General features: G+C 38.3%; 1 protein-coding gene across 1 annotated transcript in view; it reads left to right on the forward strand.

The window, feature by feature from the left end:
- The window catches only part of SMC5 (structural maintenance of chromosomes 5), a 56744-nt gene extending 36254 nt beyond the window's left edge, over positions 1-20490 (forward strand). The window contains exons 17-25 of the mRNA XM_009886407.1: positions 2470-2593; positions 5573-5695; positions 11550-11744; positions 12308-12379; positions 12778-12882; positions 13088-13207; positions 17124-17303; positions 17404-17499; positions 20342-20490. Coding sequence (XP_009884709.1) covers positions 2470-2593; positions 5573-5695; positions 11550-11744; positions 12308-12379; positions 12778-12882; positions 13088-13207; positions 17124-17303; positions 17404-17499; positions 20342-20482 — 1156 coding nt within the window. The 3' untranslated portion in view covers positions 20483-20490. The remainder of the gene's footprint in view (positions 1-2469; positions 2594-5572; positions 5696-11549; positions 11745-12307; positions 12380-12777; positions 12883-13087; positions 13208-17123; positions 17304-17403; positions 17500-20341) is intronic.
- Positions 20491-21618: the final 1128 nt, after the last annotated feature.

Here is a 21618-nt window from a genome sequence, read left to right on the forward strand (position 1 = left end):
CAGGCAGAATACAACAGTCTGAGCCTGACCATCCAACCACCTTTTTTTTTTTTTTTTTTAACCTATCTGTTCCCCATCCATCCCGACTGTAGCTGTCCAGCTTGAGTGCAACAATATTGTGGGAGACAGCATTGAAAAAGTGAGGGGAATGGGTTTGGATCCAGCAGCCTGAGAGGAAGGTGGGGCTGATGCAGCTTGATGCTCCCAGGTGCAACCAGTAGTGAGGCTGAGCCTGTCTTCCCAGTAAACACATTCACACAGAGCACATGCTACACAGCAGCTATGTTCATATTTACACATGACCAGTCGCACAGCACAGATTGACACACAGAGCAGTCGGGCAAACACAGCACCAGTGGCCTCATCACATTCCTACTCTGTCTGAGCAGGACAGAGTTCCCCTGATAAGACTCCTGTGCATACATATGGGCAACGTGGATCCCATCAGCAGCTGGGTGCAGACACTCCGAGTCTGCGCAGTAGCTGCCCCTGGACCTCAGTCTCACCAGTTGCTGGTGAGACATGCAAACCCCTGGGGCTGCAGCTCTGCTCCGGTTGCCTGTACAGGCTGCCTCACTCACCCCTGTGCACACCATGCAGAACTAGCTGGGACTCCCTGGTGTCCAAGTAGCCCTTAGATGCACACAGGCATGCAAATGTGCAGACAAAACCCTGACTCGCCTAGTCCCCCTGTAACAGCCAGTACCCCTGTCATCTTTCCCTTAATACATACACGTCAGCAGCTCTCACCCCTAGAGGCAGCAGACCTCATGGTCTCTGGCAGCCAGTCTGGACTCCCCTGGTCCCTCCAATAGCCCTCTCCTGTGGTCTCGCCTTTAGTGACACACATACCCCCTTGGCTCCCAGGCTGCTTCACCTACTTGCCAGCTAGTCTGGCGGCATCTTCATTAGGGATCAAACACTCGCTTGCACACCTGCACTAATGCCAGGTGCTGGCGCCACGGACAAATAGGTCTCTGACCTGTGTGACCATTCTAGTGGCTGTCTCTCAAGTCTACTCACTCTGGTCTCTCCAGTTGCTGGCACCACAGACAAGCAAGCCCTCTCCTCTGACTTGTGATCTGACTGTAGTTGCTTGCAGTTAGACACTCCCCCCACCCCCCATGAATACTGAATAGAGGGTCCCTCACCCAGGAAAAGAGTGAAAAATGGAATTGAATAAGAAGAGAGTGTGCTAAATGGGCATGGCTGGACAAGCGTATTGACCACCCAACTATTTACATGTAACTGTCCCTTTATCCCCATATCTCTCCATTTTCCCACACTTGTTCCTCTTCAGGTCATCTAGATCTCTTCCTTTCCCTGTATTTGGTTTCTCCCTGAATGTCCAATAGTAAGTCCTGAGCAGTTGCACAATGTTTTTCTGCTGCATCCCGTAATACACCCCCCTCAGTCCAGAGTGTGCTGTGATGTTGACTTAACTTGTTGGGTTTCACGGCTGGATACTGGTGCTGAGGCTGTGCTGGCTGTCCCTCTGAGTCCTTAATTTGGGTTTCCATGTGTTAGGGTGCCCCTGTGTTCCTCTGGGCTTGTGGAGATGGACATTTTATGGGCTGATGGCTTCTGTGATGGGTCTGAGGATAGCCAGGGTAGGGTATTATTTGGGCTTCCACCACCTGCTATGGTCTTTCCTTTTTGGGTGTGCAGGTGAGCTTTTATCTGATAACTTAATGGAAAGCCTTGCTAAAATGGAGGTAAATGGCAACCACTTGGTCTCCTGTCATCAAGTTGTTTTATATTTGGGTTCATCAGGTATGATGTACCCTTGGTTAATGCTTGCTTATTCTTCCTGATCAACGTTCTCCCTTATACCCCTAGAATTGTTTTCTGAGGAGGCTTGCTTTGCAATTTTCCTAGGGATCAAAGTAAGAATGACTGGTTTGTTGTTTCCTGGGTCGTCCTTTTGGCCTGTTTAGCTATTTTTCAAGATCCTCAAATGCTTTACAGCTCACTAAACAGCATGATTATTTCATACGAAGTTCTTCATAATTATATGTTTTTCAGGTTTAAAACAAGTGAAAATTCTGGTTTTCTGCAGTAAGTTGAGGACACGGGTTTTTTTACTAGTATGTATAACAAGAATGATGCAAACCTCCAGAACTCTCCTATGTTGTATTTTTGCAAGGAACTAGCAGCAGAAGTAAAACGTCATCCTTACATGGATATTTTATTATTTTTTTAATCCTGAAGTTTACAGACATAAAGGATTATGGTTGCTGAGTGATCCCCTTAGTAGCCAAAATCAGTTTCTTTAATTATGATTTTTTTGTTTTTTTTAATTTCTTAGGTTTAAAGTGCATAGATTGGGAATGCCTCTAATGTATTTGGAATGTCTAGGTATATAAATTCCTATTCTTGCTAAATAACATCACCAAGATGAATAATTTTTTTAATTTTTGTACAATTTATTTTTGATTAGGATTAATCAAATATGAATTCCTCTTATAGTTTAAAACAGCTGGAACAAGATGCTATCAACCTAGAGAAGGAATCTGAACAAGCAAATGTAAAAATCAAAGAAATAAATACCCAAAAAGCAAGACTTGTCACTGAATTAATGGATCTCATAAAGGTATGTATTTTTAACTTGGTATGTGTTCTACTATTGTGAAAAGTCCAATTCTTGTAACTTTTGTAGGAGGTATGCACCATTTGCATGTGTTACTGTAAATGTTTACAAGCTAACTTGCTTCAAGATAAACATCTTTTGAAGCTTTTATGAACTTGATTGAACTTGTTCGTCTGTTATTGATTCAACTCGTAGATCATTTGCTTGTGTTGACTTAGACTCTGAGTGACTGAAGTCTTACAATCTATGGTCTGATTCAGTAAATACAGGAATAGACTAGGAATGAACTGTGTGATCATTTCAGCCTGTACATTTTCAGAATACTGCATAATTCTGTGAACTGTGCCTTCCACTCTATTTCATAATCTCCTTATTTTGCTTTTAGTGAAAAAAAGAGTAGTCATTAGTCATGTGAAAAATTGACCTGAAACTGTAAGGGTCCGTAATTATGGAACAGGGCTAGGACGGGAAAAGTACTCAAATCTGAGGCTTCAATATTCTGAGGTTATCTTTAACTCAAAAAAGGAGAAAACAGTCTGGACTTAATTGTTGTTTTAGCTTAGCCTGTAAGCCCTAATAATGGGCTGCTGTTCACAAGGTGAATTTTCGTAGTCGTTTTTTTCTTTTTTTTTAAATAACTAAGGAACCTGAAACTGTTACTTTTAGTTCCAAGGGAATCTGCTTATGCTTTTTCACTTAGCAAGAAGTGGCACCATTCTTGCAGATACTTTGAGCTTTGCTAAATGTTGAAATGTGTTCTTGCTTACCCCTGAAAAGAGTTGAATATTACCTTTGAACTGAGTCAGTACAGTTCAGTTGCTGGTATTTTTATAATAAATATAAATAATGTATTATAAATAAATATAATAAAAATATTCCAAATAGGTGGGCAGCTTCTGTCTGTTGATAGGCATTGACTGCAGCAATCGGAGTGTTTCAGAGATCACCTTTGGGTCAGCTAGCCAAAGCAATTTTGAAAATGCCAAAGAATGGCAGAAGACACCTGCCATGTTACAAGGGTTGCTTAGGCTGTCGATTACTTTACAGAACTTGTGCAGGTAATAACAGTACTGAAAAGTAACTCTTTTCAAAACTTGTGCAAATGCTCTGTGCTTAAAACAGGAATTTCTAGAATATGCTTTTTGGTTTTGTATTTGATGCCCATTTCCCTGTATGTAAACTGTCCAAGCATGTTGCTGTTGTAAAGTGCAGCTGAAGTTGTTTACTGACTGCTGTATGACCTGCCTGAAGGAGTGTCTTAATCTGTCTTTCACCCAGTATAGGAAAACAGATTTGACACATACTGTGTATTTCTCAGTATATCAGGGGTATAGGGGAGGATGGATGATATTTGCCTGAAATAGTTATTGATTACAAAAGGGGTTTGTTTTAGTTGTGTGTCAGTTTAATTTTCACACGTTGTGTGTTGTAGGAAAAATACGCAAGTATGTACTGAAGAGAAGAAATGGTCTGATACAACAAAGGTGTTTCATTGTATGTTTTATTAACATTATTGAAATCCATACATTTCTGGTCATCCCCAAACCACACTTGAATGCTTCCAAGTTTATGGGGGTCCTTCTACTTTCTTCAATAAGTTTTGTAATTATACTAGCTGTAGGGTTTTAAAGTGCTAAAAGCTTAGGTATTCATATGTTTCAGGCATACTCCTGCCACAGAAGGAAATTTAAAACCTATGTGGAATTTTTGTGTGTTTGCATGGTGGCAATATGATCTACTTTTCTAAATGTTCGGGGGCTTTTGTGGAACAGTCAACTAGAGTGATAGGCTGCATGTGCATTTGAACAAATACACAAGGCAGAGTCTACCTGGCACATACCTAGTACCTGTTGATACTTCACAACCAGTTGACAGAGACAGCCTTGTCTCAGATTTTTGCACTGCTTTTGCATGTAGTTCTCTATGTGCTGTTGTCGTTGAATAATCTTAACTTTTTCTATTTTTTATCTTTTGTTATGACTTTTTTTTTTTCAGCTTACTTTTCTGATAATTGTTTTTAAACTTCTTAAGTGGATTGGAAACGAATAAACTATTCCTATGTCTAAGTTTACACTGCAGAAACTTTGTGTTGAAATGACAAATAGTAAAGATCTCGGACCTTGCCTCACTATTGTGGTCAGAAGCTAACACTCTCAAAACTTCATACTGTAGGTCCCCTAGGCCTACAGATGGAACCTTGTCCTCCCTTTCATTAAGACACAGGATTCTTTTGTATTTATATGCCAATCATTAAAAAACCAAAAATGGTAAACTGGTGTTCTCGGTGCCCCCGTAATTCAAGGTTTGAAGCTACTCTTCACACAGTCAAAAATATATTGCTGATTTTGAAGCCTGTAGACCATTCCTGAGGCTGACTCATTTACAGATGCAGCTGTTTTAATGTCAAAGTTTTCAAACCAGGTTATGGGGATCATGAAGCTTGTTACAATACTTCCAAAATGGAGCCTCCTTCTGTTTCATACGCTGTTCCAGTTGAGACACAAGACATTAGAGTCACTGTCCATCCAGTCAGTCATCTTGCATTGTCAGTGAGAGAGGCATATATCTTACATGTTTATTCTTTGACCTTTTTCCATCTCTCTGTGTGACTTCTGAAGTCCACCAAAATCTACCTGTTGGATTCTGTCTCTGGGAGAGAATTGAGATGGTTCTGTCTTTTCTCACATTTTACATGTGAGAATATGCTTTTTGTATAAAATTATTTGGTCACAAGTGATATGTACATGCTTACAGATTAAAAGTACACAGGGCCTATACATCTTGAAGAGCCTGGATTACCAATAAGTCACTTTTCTTTTTCATTAAATTTGATAGACAGCAGTGTTGAACAGCTGCACGCAGTGTGAGATTGTATGCTATGGCTGAAAAATGGGTAATTTCTAAAGCCTGACAGAGTGATCGTATCAGTTTTAAATCCTTTGTGGAAAAAAAAAAAATGACATTTTCTGTTTTCTTATGTAGATGTGTGTATCACTGAACGTCACCAAAGCAGATTTGGCTCTTGAGAGCACTACTGTGGCTGCTGAGAAGAACAGACTAGAATCAGAGTATAAAGCAGCAAGTGTACAGCTAGGAGCTGCGGAGGTAACCATTTCTATGAATACTGGGATATCTATTGGGAAAACATGTTCTGTGGAAGCCTTTATGATGTAGAAAAGGATGCTTCTGTGTCTTTGTTTAGAAATGGGTATTAGTATTGCTAATTATTCAATCTTAATTTCTGTAGTTTGACTTCAGCCTCTTCATTTAAGCTGAGCAGGTGCTTTGGCTCCCTCAGTTAAGATAGCTAAGCTTCTGTTAAAAAATGCTGAACAGTCATCACGTCCTGTAGCTTTTTATTATAATGCATAGTGTGTGTAAAAAGGCTAGCTGTTATTTGGAAGTATTTTTTTTCTTCTGAGTGTGTCATAGACAAGTAGCCCCAACCCATATGGGAGATGCAAACTCAAGATGAACCAGAAAGTACTGTATCAGAGTAGAGCAGAGCAGAGCAGTTTTGCCTTTCTTTCATGGCTTACTTTCTCATACTGTAATTAAATGCCTTTTTTTTTGGAGGACAGAAAGGAGGATAAGCGGTCCTTTTATTGATTGTATTAGGAAGCTATGCTGTGTTCAGGTAAAAAGACAGTCTCTGAGGAATTAGTTCCACAGACAAGTACTCTTTTTCAAAGAGCAGATAATGCTGTGATCTCTCATGGACTGGTGCCTAAAGGTCAGGTTTTGTATTTGTGTAGTAGATAAATCTTTCAATGTACTGGGGGAAAAACTGTCAAAGTACGGGATGGTAAGTTTTTTCCTTATCTTGCAAGAGTCAGGTTAACTATAACCTACTGCTAATTCAGTTTAGCAGCATTTTTTTTGTGTGGATCAAATTGGAAAGCAGTTCGAAAGGTAGGTGTTAGTTATTTTGGATGGATATACACTTCCAAAAGAATGACTTTGGCATATATTTAGAAAACCACTTGAGGTTATAGATGTCATCACTTGCAGGAAAATTAGGAAGAGGAGCACTTTCTAAGAGGAGCAAAAAGTAACTTCAAGACTGAGACAAGTCCAGTGTGTTACTCGGAAAATCACTGTTGCATCAGTCCTCTCACGTGATGCAGCTGTTACTCAGATTTTATCAAAATCCAATGCAACTTGCTTGGTTGCTGGAGCTTAGTAAGGAGTAAGAAGGTATTACAAAGCTGTGAACCTCATGTGAGTAGTGTGTATTGTCACTGCGAAGTTTATTTAATGTTTTTAGTTCTCTCTGTCCCCATCTTCTTCATCGTTTAGAGAGTACTTTGGGCTGTTGCATAGGTAGATGTCTGGTCAGATCAGTAGATGGGACTTGAAAGGTAAATGTTCCGATAATTCTTGGTTAAACAAGAATTGCCTCCTTCCGTAATGAAGAGGTGTTTGAGTCAGCTGAGGTCCCATTAGTCATCGTTACTGGGTTACATTCAACCACATAAGTAGAGGAATTCATATCAGAGCTTATATTTTGCATGGTTGGTTCCTGGAACATTAAAACAGAAAAAAAAACCCTAAAATCAGTAATCCCAGTAATTAGAATTTTGAGAAGTTTAATTGCTCTGGAGGAAAAGTCTTCTGAGTATTCAAGTTCATCTTTACGTTTTCATGTACATGGACATCTAAAGCCGTGCTTTGCCATATACTGCATGTTGAGTCTTTGAATTAAGTCTTTAGCTCCTTTTTTGGAAGTTTGCTTTCCTGTATTGCCCTATGAATGATGTATGTTGTACACTCTGTGGTTTATGTCTTACTTTGTACCTTAACAAATGCACTTTCCTGGGGGGATACCTCAGTATTTCTTAGCTTCATCTCAAATTAAGTGCTATTTAAAATAGTATGTTTAATTTGACCTTTGCGTCAACTTCTTAGTGGCTTTGGCTGTGATGAATTTTTTTCTTTAAAAATACTGTGTTAAGGTAGTTTCGCTCCAGAGCTGCCTGTGGGGATGCCATCACAACACTTCAGCAAAGTCTTACACACAGTTGCTGCATGTTTTTATAAAATAAATAAACTGGAAAAAAAGGAGGAAGCAAAACAAAAATAGAAATAAGTATATTGTACAAAAGCTGTGTAGTGAACTAAATTGGAATCTAAACGTTACAATTATGGGACCATTAATCCTCTATTTAATCATCAGACATTTTCGTAGGTCATGTGCTGGTCCTGGTATGTTCATTGAAATTGGATTCATGGAAATGGTGGGTATCAGCCAAAGAAGCTGTGAAACTTTGTTAATACTTAGCGCTTACTCATGGTGTTTATCTCCCAAGCAATCTTGAGTCTTTATAATATCTGAGTAAATATCTGATTAAGATTTGAAGCAAACACAAACTCCACTTAGTACATCTAAGAGAAGATCGCATATGTTCCTTTTGTGAGGTCTTGGCACTGGGATACTGTGGAGAAAACAGCATGTTTGTTGCTTTATGGTGTTTTTTTTAACCACTTAGGTGGAAAGGCCAAAAAAGTACATGTTTTTGAACAAGTCAAGTTAGCAACAACAGATTTCTGGGGTTTGTATTTTGTCATTGCTGTTCAAGTGGGAACCTTAGTGTTATTTTAACAACTCCTTGTATTTAATTTATTTAATCAGCCTAAGAAGCAAATCTGTGTTTGTGACCCATACTGAACAGTAGGAAGGATTGTTAGCCCCATCTGCTCATTAGATAATTGGCACAGTTGCCTGCATGTTTATGATGGTTGTTAGAAAGAGTCTTGCTAATTGTCTTGCTTTGATAGCTTGTTAATTTTCAGGTTCATTTGGTGTAAATTTGTTTAAATAATTGGTATTAATACTCAGTATGTACATTGCAGTATTTGGTCCTTAAGCCAAGTTTTAAGAAAATGCAGATTCTGTTTTTCTAGGTATAAATTGCCAAACTTCAAATAATTCAATGCTGTCACTGAGCATGCGTTCAAACACAAATTCATGAGAAAACATTGGCTTCTGGTAACTGTTTTCTTTAACCTTCTTCTTACTTTGCCTAAAACCAGTTGCAGTACTGATGAGCACAACAGAATGCAAATTGCTTGTGCATGCAAAATATAATTGGTTTCTGCTGTTTGGTAGATGCCTTTCAGAAAGCTGTAATCACAGCCCCGCACTAGTACAGAACTTTCCTGAAGTGCCCGGATAAAGCTCTTTCCAAGTTGTTTCTTACGCTGTTGGCTGAAACAAATGTAAAGCTCTGTCTAGGCTATGATTTTTCGTGGTAGCATCCCTGTTCAAAATGGTAATTCTTACTGCTTAGAGTTACTTTTTTGTGTCTAGATGGGTTTTCTTGAGACACCTTCAGGAAATCAACAGGAACCTTAATATTGCCATGCACTTTTGAATATATGAGGGAGAAGGAATCAAAATTTGTGTATTTTTATTGATTTATATTTATCTAACTTTTTTGGCATGTAGCCATGATAATCAACTGGCAAAGCCGAATGAAAATTAAGACTTACCTTGTTGCTGAACTGTTAGAGCATTTATTCTAGTATGTGCCTCATAACCACATCAAACGTCTGTTGCTTTCCTCTATTGCCGAGGCTTTCCTCTGCCCAAACATGTATTTTCCTTTTCACACCCTGAAGAATTTTCCTTGCCTTAGGCTTGGGTCAGGCATATTCAATGTTGAATCTATCTCAGCTTTTCAGTGCATGGAGATCAACTTGAAATGTTGTTTCATGCAGCTCTGCAGCGTTTCAAGTGGGCACTTTATGTACAATTGAGAGCTGGTATTCCCCACTTCAAATGATTCAGAATTGACTTTGGCTTTGGAAATATGCTAAAATGCATCAGTATAGAATTGATGTTTCTTGTATAAAAAAAAAAAGTATGGATGGTTGTCTTTCACTGGATCCTTTGCCTTAATTGTCATGAGGTCAAACACATTTCAGGTGAAGCCTGGCTTTTAAATTTCTGGGTTCCAAAATGCAGTCCAGTTTTAATTTAGAACTTTCTAAAATGGTCATAAAAAATTGCTTATTGAAGGTATTACAGGACATATGCAGATACGCAATGGAGCATAAGCGTTGTGGTATACAGTTTTATTTGTGCTAATTCAGAATGACATAAGGTCTTGGCTGTAGCCAAAAGGAGGGCCGTCCTCCACTTATTGCTGTTTTGTCTGTATAGCTGTTTGTCTGTATAGACAGTCCTTCTTGCCCTGATGTGACATTTCATTCCTTCTCTACAATAGACTTTATGAAGAGGAGTGGGGAAATCTAAAAAAAGCCCTCTTTTTTCTCTTTTTTTTTTTTTTTACTTTTTGGAAAACATCAACACAGTAAAAAAATATCTTTACAGTGTGTTTGTGAAGCTCATGAAATGCTTACCTCTAATGCAAAATCTATTTCCTAGTGCTTGGTGGAGGGAAGGAAAAACAGCATTTTTGAGTTGATACGTGCTGTAGAGAACAGCAGCCCTAATTCTTGAGTGAGTGTGAGAATTCCATTGATGCTCACTCTTGATCGTATCTGTTACTACTGCTTCTGTTGTATTTAGTAAGTAAAGATTAATTAAATTGCCAGAAAGTAACGCGAGTTGCTATCAGCGTCTGTGTCCTGTATTTTAAAAATGTGGAATAAACATTTATCTAACTGTATAATCTCCAAATGAACACTTCAAAAATTTTTTGCCACTGGAGGGCTCTCATATTTAACTGAAGTACACAACAATAAAAATTGGGAAGATAAAGCTCTCCCAAGTGTAGGAACGTAACTAAACTTTCCAAACTGTCAGAAGAAAGTTCTGAAGCAAAATAGTGTGCATATGGATTTTGAGTTAGAATTTTGTGCCTCTGGAAAAAAAGTGAAAACAGCGTACTTCTGTGATGTAATTCTGTTAAAAAGATGGATTGCATTTGTAATTGCTGAGTAAATGTATATAGTAAAATCATTGTATATAGTAAAAAATTGGATTAAAAGCTCCAATATCTTGGTATGCACTCCTTCTCACTTCTAAGTGGTTGGCAGCTCCCAGCTGTCTGCAGCTGGGCGCTCACCTGAGCTGGGAGGCAGCAGGAAGCAGTTACTCCCAAGCACTGCCAGCTCAGCGTCTGGAAGCAGCAGGCCTGTGGTCAGGACCCCCTGTATAAAGATGAGTGAGTGAGATTTCTGAGGAAAGAGGGGACGAGATACTTAAGGGTCTCCCAAGTTTTTTGCCTGAATACTGCTTATCTGAGATAATCTTTAGCCTAGTGTTTCATGGAGGTATCATATTTTGTGCATTGTATTTTAGTTAATGTCATGGTAACATTGCATTTTAAAAGTCATAGAGCTGGGTTGGCCACTTACCTGTAGTAAGTCCCAAAGAGTTTAGCGTTGAAACCGCTGTTCAAAACCAGCAAGTGTACTTGCTTTTCACTTATTTTTCAGCGTTAGTTTAAAAATCATGTGTGTTTCTGTTTTGTATTTTTGCTAGCTGTATTACAGAGGTAGAATATGAAACAGCAAAGGAAGTACTTCTGATTGTGTAATTATGATATTAATTCTGTAAAATTTCAGCTAAAATACCCTTCAGTGTACATCATGTCCAACATGGGTTCCCAAGCAGATAAATATAGTTAAATGGGAGCTAATAAAAAGTAAGGTTCATAGTAGTTGTGTTTTGGTTTACAGGGAATTTCCTGTAAAGTAGTCTATTTTGAGATATATAATGAATCTCCATGCACACTTGTCTAGTTGAGAGAAAATAAATGTGCTATATCACAAGAACATGCTTTTGATCAGTTTACCTTGGCATCTGTTGACTTCGAGCAGAAAGGCAGAATGAGTTCTGTGTGTTCAAACAAAGATTTTCAATCTTAAAGCAGTGAGATTTCACCTACATTCTCTGATTCGGATCTTGCTCGTTGCCAGTGTGCTGGTGACACCTCTGCAAATTTATAATAAAGTTAACAACTGTGTATTTTAATATCTTCTTTAACAGCAACGATTTCGTGAACTGGATGATATGAAGCGAGTTCTTACAGAGAACTGCAAGGAATTGCTGAAAAAAGCTCGACAGGTCTGCAAACTGAGTCCAGATCAACATCTTCCAAAAGAATTTCAAACTGTATGTACAAAAACAAATCTCCACATACCTCTTCAATTTTGGATGTTGTACACCATACTGACTTCTCCAGTGAAGAGTGTTGTGTTTTATATTAGAAGGCTGCCAATAAAGGATCACGTGCACTTCTGTTAGTGTTAACTCATGTATTGTCACTTACCCTTTAACGCACCTTTAAATAGTGCTGGGATATCCTCTGACAATCACTTTGTTCTTTGCACAGGGGAGAGAAAATTTGATCTGAAATTTCAGTTAAAATCATAGTCTTGCGTTCACAGAAATAATTAGAGGCCATATTTTTCTAGCTTCTTGCTCTAATGGAGCAACACAAAAGAACTGAAATCTGGGCCCACCCACTTACCTGGGGGTCTTCCCAGCCTGTAGAAGTATTTGCATGGCTTAACTTGCATAGCCCCTGGCTTATACCTAGTGTGTGAGCATCTGTACCTGCACAAGGTAGGCAACTAAGGAGCAATTAATTGCGCATCTTTGTTATGTAGTAGCACTTCTAGATACCAGAATAGTGAGGGAATCTTGCTGTGTTAAATTTTTAATATGTGACATCCTGACTAAAAGTAATAGAATATTTTATGGCTTATTCAGTTTCTTTTTAGCAAACTTAAGTCCTTCAATAGCATTGCTGTGTAACACATGCATCCTTTGAAGAGAAAACCAGGGCCTCCTGTTTCACAGGGTTGAATGCTTCGGTGTGTTCACTGCTTTCTCTCCGCCCTCACTTCCTCCCCCTCCACCCGTATTGTACTTGCTTCCCACTCTGTGCTAGATCTTTTGGTATAATAAGCTAGACAGCAGGAACAATGTGCTGTAAATGCCAGATTCTGCATCTATTAGAATTTTAAGTAGGTTCTTCCAAAAGAACAGTGTGTTCTGTGCCTTTTAAACAAAAAATAAAAGTTGCAGTAACCTGAAATAAGCATTGCTTTGCAATTTCTTTGCTTTAAAACTAGAAATGTATCTTATTCAGTGTGCAATGCAATAATTATAGAATTGCGTTTGAACAGAATCAGTGCAATGTGATATTTTTACAGTCAAGGTTAGAATTGGCAAACATTTTGTTGACTGCTTGTTTTTTTTATTCTGGCAGGTTGTTGAAGAATACAATAAGCAGACACAAGAAATACAGCAGTTGACGGAATATCTAGAGGAAAAGAAAAATGAATTGGATAACTATAGGCAAAACATTTCAGAGGTAATAGCTGAAATTATCACTTCTGTATCAGTATGTCTTTATTAGAATAGAATGTATGTACAGAAATAAAGGATAACATTCCAAGTTGTCTTGAGTGTAAACTGAGATGTTAGCTTCTGTAATTATGATATGTTTGCATTTAAATGCTATCTAAAGGAAAAATCGCTTATTAAAAATGGTTTTACATGGATATATCTACTTCTAGGTCAAAGAAAGGTGGCTAAACCCCTTGAAAAAGCTGATTGAGCAAATTAATGCAAAGTTCAGTAACTTCTTTAGTTCTATGCAGTGTGTTGGTGAAGTTGATCTTCATGTGGAAAATGAGGTATGATTTATTTTTCATATGGAAGAATAACATTCATATTTTTATCCATTATCTTTTGCTTGTATATTGCTAGAGAAAAAATAACAAGTTGTCATTGGGATTGTAGGAAAGATGTTATTTTTTAAAAAAATAAAAACCTTTTACTGATGAACACACTTTTTTCGTGCTAGAACTGTCAGTCTGACTAAAGAAAAATGAGTCTTTGTCCAGATGCATTGGACTTCAACTCACTGACTGTTGGAAGCTTTTTGCAACTTACAGGGCTCAGTTGGAAGCATTGTGTTTACTTTAGCCGTAACTCAGGTTTATTAAGTTAGTGATGTAATTCTACATTTTTAGCTAATTTGTGCTTTCTATTATCATTTAGCGATTGAGTCTACTATTACTAAGTCTTGTACTGATTTGATTTTACATGTAGTTTCTACTCAAGTCTGCTGGCATTTTGCTGGTTTTGAAGTAGCAATCATTTGGCCTGGTCTGTTATGCCCTCAGTAACATTTATAGGCAGGGTTTACCTCTGATGAAGAATTTAAAGCACCAGTAGTGCCTTGTGGAGAAATATTCAGTGCAGTGCACTGAACAGAAGTTGGGTATGTAATGCATAGACTCCACAGTAGTGAAATTTGACCCTTAAAACATTTTTTGCTGTTGTAAATTACTCAAGCAGCTTTTCTTAAAACAGTTGAAGAAGGCTCTTTACATGAACTACATAAAAATGTTTACATAGAAACTAGTATTATGAGACAGTAGGGCATTAAAACATGAACTTTTCAGTTTTTTTGATAGTCAGGTCTGTATTACTCAAATACTTAAATCTAAACGTAAGTTGGGAGAGAGTACACAGAAAAACAGTAAAACAGTTTAAAAGCAAAGGGAGTCTGGACTGTCGTTCTGAATACCTTCTGTGGAAGGTCTTGCTTTTCTCTTGCAAAGATGTCAGAAATAGTTTAAGAGGTTAGCTAGTGGTACTGTGCCAGTGACTAAAACCTTTTCCTCAAGGGATCAATGCCTATAATACGGTGAGGTGGATAATCTGTTCTAGAGCTTGGATTCCTTACCCCACTTCTCTGCAGCAGACTCTCTTGCTCTGACCTGCAGATATCAAAAGAGACACCCTTGAGGCAGAATTATTTTTGTTAGAAATACTCCTGTTCAAGCCTCTGTTAGCCTGCCCTGCAGGAACCTTGAGATCTGATGATGTCCTTGGTGATAGTACCTACTGTGTGAAATACTTCACTAGGTTCTTCCTTGATGTCCTAGCAAAAAAATGCAGTGAATGTTCTGACTTCCCTTGGTAGCACTTAGTAACCAGAATTCAGAGTTCTAGCAGTGAAAACCCTCACGTTCCTCAATTCCCCGCAGGGAGTTTTGAGCATCATTCTTGACAGGTTCTGCAATATCTGTAAGTGACATTCTGATGCCGTTGCGGCTGTGCTGGAGGGTAGATCTTTCTTGCTGGAGGTTTTGCCAGCCTCTACCTTGTAAACCTTTCTAAGTCTAGTTTCAGTCTGTGCCAATGCATGTTAAAGTACAGTGTGCCTAGAGCCCTTACGTCCTGGTGTTTATTTCTCCTTACATGAAGTCATTGTGTTCTTGAAGTCCCACAGCCACAGTCCCTTTCCAAAGAACATAGCAACAGCTCTGCAACTATCTGTTAGAGAAGAAACAGAAACTAAACTGTGAACTTAAGGATATTTTTTCACTCTGCTATGATAAGTGTTTCTGGTCATAAGTAAGCCAGACTTTGGGTCTGTTGAGATTGATCCTGACAATCAAGTAGCAAATCCTACTAAAATAGAGAAAGTTCATCTAAGCTATGGTGCTGTTATCTTCACTGATTAGGAGAATGTCTTACTAGCTCCCCTTAGCAAAATACTACCTCCAGTAAGGTCAGTGCAGCAACATCCATTTGTTTAGAAAGCATGCCCCATGAGTTTCCTTCTTAGGCTCCTAATTATCAGGCATGACTATTAAACTAAAGTCTGCAAATCTGAGAAGCTAATTATTCTTCTGATAAGCTGCATTAAATGCTGAAGAAGAAATTTCTTCCATAGTGGGGGAGAATGAAATGGTAACCTAAATCAGCTTGCAAATAGTTGCATTGAGCATTGCTTTGTTCTAGTGTGTCTGTCATGGTCATATAGTTCTTCTCAAGGCAGATCTTCAGGTTGTCTTTGGAAGTGCCAACCCATTGCCAGCAGGAAAAACATGAAAAGTGAGGAAGGTGACCTGTCTTCAAAACTGGAAAAAGTTGGCACTTAGCAAACATGAGTTTAAAACTGTGTCAGGTCACCTTCATTCTCTTCTAAAGTGCGTATGCATTTGCCTCAGCCTCAAGAATTCACAATTCCATGTCTCTATGATGTTGGTACACCAGAAGCACCAGAGGTTTGTAGTACGTGAAAGTAAATACCAGTATAAAGCCTTACACTTTCCAGTCCAGAGAATGTTTGTCTGCCTGCAAGTGTAGTAAAACACCAGGAACATCAGAAGATGGCTTGTTCTTCTGATTTAGCAGGTTAGCTGATCTGAGAGGATGTGATACATCCTCTCCAATGTTAGATGCTATCTGGTATGTATGTTACTCATCCCAAAGCAAGACCTGAAAGTAGCAAAGAAGCTGAAAATTGTTCCTATAGACTTTAAGTTCCTTAAGGCAGTTTTAAGACTTCAAGATGGTATGACTTACTTACTTCATGGTGGCTTTTAGACCTTGTTGTGCTTCATAGAACACAGCCCTACAATGGGGCTCTGCTCTGCCAGGTCACCCAGGTTCATAGCACCTTTTGATGACTGGTATGTGGCAATCTGAACCGAACTGGCACGTGCCAGCTTCTATGGGATGGGCTCCTCATTGTCTCTTTGCTAAATCTGGAAGTATTATGTGAGTAACCATCAGGAATCACCTCCACTCCTTTCTTCTACCCTCAGCATTACAATTGTGTTATCAGAAGAAAGTGAGTTGATGACCTCCGTGTGCTGGATTTACACTTCCACAGTGAACATGGATAGGCCTCTGGGAACTCATATTCCTGAAACTTTTGAATCTTCCCTGTAGCTCTCATAAACTTGATAAGACACAGTCTTTATATGCACTTATGTAGACCAAATGGTAAGCAATCAGCATGGGCTTTCTGCACTGGGAATTGCATTCCCATTCCTGCACTGAGCTTACCTGAACTTCAGAAGTATTAGCAAGTACTCCAAAGATTTCTTTTTTTCCTTGAATCGTGAATGTATTTCTTTGCATGGGCCTTCTTTTGAACCACATCTGTTATCCCCAAGCCCGTGCATCATTGATTCAGACTGATGACAAGTGTCAGTTTCCTGTTAAAGAAAAGGCCAGGGTCAGAATCCTTGTGTGTGGTTTTCCTGAGGGAGTATGAAAGTGAAATTGCTCTCAGTGGATTTTATATGGGCTTTGTATCTCAATCTGCTAGTGGAGGAAAAGTGAAGGATTTAATTAGACTGCTCGCACTTGAAGAGCTTCAGATGGGATCTTAACTTTGACATGTGCATCTCCCATCAGCCCAGTTCAACTTTATAATATCATGTACCCTAATGCATGTTTTGCCGATTAATGGAATTTATAGGGGCATTACTTTCTCCTTTTTCCAGCTAAGAATTTTTTTTTCTTGTCAATGTTCTTAATATGTATGAAGTCTTTCTTATCAGGGATTCAAAAATTGACAAATCATTGTCATGGGGAGGGAGCAGTATTTAAAATTCTCTCATTTAACAAGAATAGATCAGAGTTCAGGAATATATATAAAACAGAATTAACATATTAAGTTGAACCTGAGGGGTTGATAGACCCCTGTAGAACATTTGACGTAAATTTCCTTTAATTTGCGTGTCATTATCAAATAAGCTGTAGTACAGAGAAACTGAGTTTAATGGGTACTGGCTTTTATAGGAGGAATACGACAAGTATGGGATTCGCATCAGAGTCAAATTCCACAGTAGCACTGAACTTCATGAATTGACTCCATATCATCAGAGTGGAGGTGAGAAAAGTGTTTCCACTATGTTGTACCTGATGGCTCTACAGGAACTCAACAGATGTCCTTTCAGGGTTGTAGATGAAATAAATCAGGTGAGGATCAATAGTGCAGTATATAACCTCTTCCTATACAGATGCTTATGACATAGTGGAGAGAACAAACTTTGTGGGTGTTTGTTTTTTTTTCTTTTAGGGAATGGATCCAATGAATGAGAGAAGAGTTTTTGAAATGGTTGTGAAAACTGCTTGTAAAGAAAGCACATCTCAGTACTTCTTTATTACACCAAAGGTGCGTGGCGGAAAATGAAATTGAAAGTTTAATGTGTAGGAGAGTTGAGTTTTATGTCATAATACCACTAGGAACACGGTATAACTTATCTCTGTTTTTCCTAAGAACGTAACATTAAAAGGTAACTGAGAAAATTTGTCCATTTTAAGGACAGCCCTGGCGGGAATTCGAACAACTTACACCAAGGCTCATCTTATGATAAACATATTCTGAAACTGTGGCCTCTGCGGAACTATCACAAGTTAACCACCAGAGGATAGGGGTACCATGTAACAAGGCTCTCGAATGTAATGCCTCCAGCTCACACACAATTAGGATTGTAGCAGAGACCAACTTCCAAACAAGTCAGATAATGATACTGGAACAGGCTAGTGGTGCTGACATTGGGAGAACTAGAGGAGTCCCGCATTTGTAGAGGAAAACTGTTGAAGTATTAATTTGTGACTTACAAGCTCAGAAAAGGTCAGTGCTATGCTCCATGGACAATGGCTTGAAAAGGAGTTTTCAGTCAAGAATGACCAGTCCTTAATTGTGTTCTTCTGTTTAAAAAAAAAAAAAAAAAAAAAAAAGATTATTGACTTACTAGGTGATGCAGTGATGTGATGGTGTGGCTTGAGAGGACTAGTAAGTATGGTGACTGTTCACCTGCACATTTAACTAATATTATGTTCAGCCTGATCCAAGACAGATTGAACCAGTAGAGGTTATTTGTACACCAAGGAGGCAAGCATTCAGTAATGGGCTGTATGCTTTTTATTAAGATAGCAGTTCTGCATCCTGTTCTTCACTGTATTTTAGAAAATCTGGCTGGTATGTGCTGTTCTTTTCTGTAAATAGCAGTTGAAGGACCTGAGAAAAGCTACCTACAGCATTTACCTGACTGAAAGTAGACAGTGTGCTCACCTCCACGCAGTTTGTTGGGTTTTTTTTTCCTGTTCACGTTACTTCCTTCTCTGTCTGTGTTATCTGTCCCCTTTTGTCTTTGTATGATTTTTTTTCCTTATTAGATCTGCTTTTTTGTGCTCTCTCCTACTTTGGGAAATAAGAGAGTGGTTTGGATTTTGAAAGGATAGAAATAGCTCTACTAACTATAATGCTTCCCACATATACAGGACTGTAGAAAATTACTGTCTAGTGTTTCAGAGTCTGTTTTAAAAGTTGTACTCATTGTCAAATTACTAAGAATAGAGAGGGGAAAAAATTGAGTGTGCAGAGCTAATCAGGAAGATCAGAGTAAAAATGAGAAGGCAGAAGTAAGAAATTTCAGAAGCTTAAAAAAATCTCCATTTACCATTATGGTAAGAGGAAGATCAAGGAATGTCTTGCACCAGTATTCAGCAGCAAGAGATGGCATTATGAGGTGGCTGAAGGTATTTCTTTCTTCCCCCCGCTTTTCGATCAGCTGCAAGGAAGTGATCACCACAGTTAACATGGTGAAATTGTAATGGCCTACCAAAAAGAACATTATTGAGATAGCACTTCATGTAAAGGTTCTAGCTGATGAGATAGTTTGAGTGGGCTGCATCAGAGGATAATTAAAAGGCTGCACAGAGCTGGCTGAGGAGAAAGCCAGACTGCTGCTCCAGTGGCTTACCTGCAGTTCCTGAGTCTAACACTATATGTCATCACTTTCTAGTATGTGATTACATACTTGCTTTCTAGTAAGTATGACAAATTGTCGTACTAAGCTAAGTTCTGTGTATTGCAGATACACAGATTACAGTAGATACAGGAAAAACTTAGCATGGTTTTTTTCGTATGTTGATACTTTCCCAGCTATACTTTTAAGCAAGCTACAGAGAGGAAGGAGTATAGATTAGTATGCAGTAGAGTTTATTAGGAAAATTGTACTCTGAATAGTTGAGATTCACTGTCAGAATGAGTATATCAACTGAATGTGTTCCTTAGGAGTGAGTCTTGGGTTTGAAAATCGGTATTTTTAATATCAATCTATGCTGAAACAGATTACATTTATTAAACATGCAAATAATTACCATGTTGGGAGTGAATGCTGCTTTGCTGTAAAGCAAGATTAGAATTCAAAGCAATCTTAGATTAGGTAACATTATTTGAAAACAGGATACATCTCGGCACAGACAAGCATAGGACTTGATATTTAAGCGGGAAAAATCAACAACAGCATCTGGTCTAAGGCATAAATGCCTAAATGACTGGAGAGAGAGAAGTTACTGTGGATGACAGGTTGAGCACCAGTTGCAAGTAAATTGCTAAAAGTCATCCTGAGGACTGCAGATAACCCTACAGATTGCATGACATCTGTCAGTCTGCTGGGCTTGTGCCTGACAAGATTTGGACTATGGTAAGTGTCCAGCTTTGGCTGTTACACTTCAGAAAAGTAGTACAGGGGCTGGAGTTACTCCAGAAGACAGCAGTGCAGTTTCTAAGAAGTTTTGAAAGTTTTGAGTTTCCGCTGATCGAAATCGCTTAGCTCAGAGGAGCATGAGGCTGAAGAGAGGCATAGTAATTGTGCCCAAGTAACAACCTCCTCCCCTGCCCTGACAAAAAAGGAAAACCAGTCAGTATTCTGTGCCCATTGTTGATAAGGCAAAAAGATAATGACCACATTTGCAGCAAGAAGGTACAAATTAGGAATATTTTGTTGTAGTAAGAACAGTGAGACATGGAAATTGTCTGGAGAATGAGTGGAGTCTCTTTGGGGGGTTTCTAGTAACAAATCTACATCATCTGTAAGGCTATAATCCTGCTATATTGACCTTTTGAGATCTAAGGCTTTATGTAGACCTCATTCACTTTTTTTTGGATAATGGGGAAGAACATCTCTTCTAGGTATTTTGACTTTGGTTTTTGTGTTTTTCACCAGCTCCTGCAGAATCTCACTTACAATGATAAGATGACGGTGTTGTTTGTCTACAATGGACCTTTTATGTTGGAGGCAAACAAATGGAACTTAAAGTCTTTCTGTAGGCGGCGGCGACGACTTGGAAAGATGGATGAACAGTGATACCTATAAATATATATAATGTGTTTATGGAACTTTTTGGAACATCTGGCTTTCAAGACTTAAGGAATTGTAAAAGATGGGACCCTGCAAAGAATTGATGGTTAAGAACTTTGATTCTTAAAACTTGTGTAAAAGTGAAACGGATTTGAAGTGCATGATTTTTTTTCAAATCTTTCATAGTAGCCTGTTTCTGCAAATAACCTACTTTTTCCTCAATAGTAGTTTTAAATAAAAAGGAAAGTTTCTTATATTTTGATATTTTATCAGTAATGTAGCATCAGAAGTACAGTTAATTTTTTTAGGTTATACTGGACTAATTCTATGCCTGGGTTGTTGTTTTGGGGTTGTTTGGTTTTTTTGTTTTTTTTCTCCCCCAAATCAGAATCCGCTTTTGGTAAATAGCATTCCCCCTAACACAGTTAAGGATATTCTCCAAATTTTTCCTATTGAAATGGAAACTTTTTGAAAGAATGAAGAAGATGACGTGTAGGAAGAGAATGGTTTGTAAGTAGCTGTGCACTGGGTTTTGTTTTGTGGAAATATTCCTGAACTTAATATAAAGAATATACTATTTTTAGAGTCATATACTTTATTACTGTTATTTATTATTTTTCAGCTAATGTTTCATTTTATATTTCTGGAAGGATAAGGCCTTTATTTTTCTAGCAAGTCTCTCTCAGCAAGAAGACTGACAAAGAGACAAGTGTATCTGAAACAATGAGCTAGTTAGATTGCAGAAGTAAAACTAAGCAATATGTAACTTTTTGTTGTGTTTTTTTTTTAAAGTAAAACTTGATATGTTTTGGGTGATAGATGGAGAAAATAGTCCTACTGTTTTCACATGTAAGTTAAAACCAGTAGGCTTTTTATAAGACTTCAGCTGCATTGGAGTGATTGTATATGCAATGGCCTTTCAACAGATATCCATAAAATTCATTAGTAGGGTTTTGGCCATAGCTGTTAAGCATTTGAAAGTAGATGTTATCAACAGAATGCTGAATACCTAAAATAAAGTGCTAGTTATTTAGTTTGCTATAAAAAAACCATAATACTGAATTGTGAAGAGTATGATTTGGAAAGAAATGGAAACTATGATTCATATGTAAAAATATACGTAAAAATAATGGAGTCCCAGG

This window comes from Charadrius vociferus, unplaced genomic scaffold (assembly GCF_000708025.1).
Source record: "Charadrius vociferus isolate BGI_N301 unplaced genomic scaffold, ASM70802v2 scaffold505, whole genome shotgun sequence".
In the NCBI taxonomy this organism is placed as follows: domain Eukaryota; kingdom Metazoa; phylum Chordata; class Aves; order Charadriiformes; family Charadriidae; genus Charadrius; species Charadrius vociferus.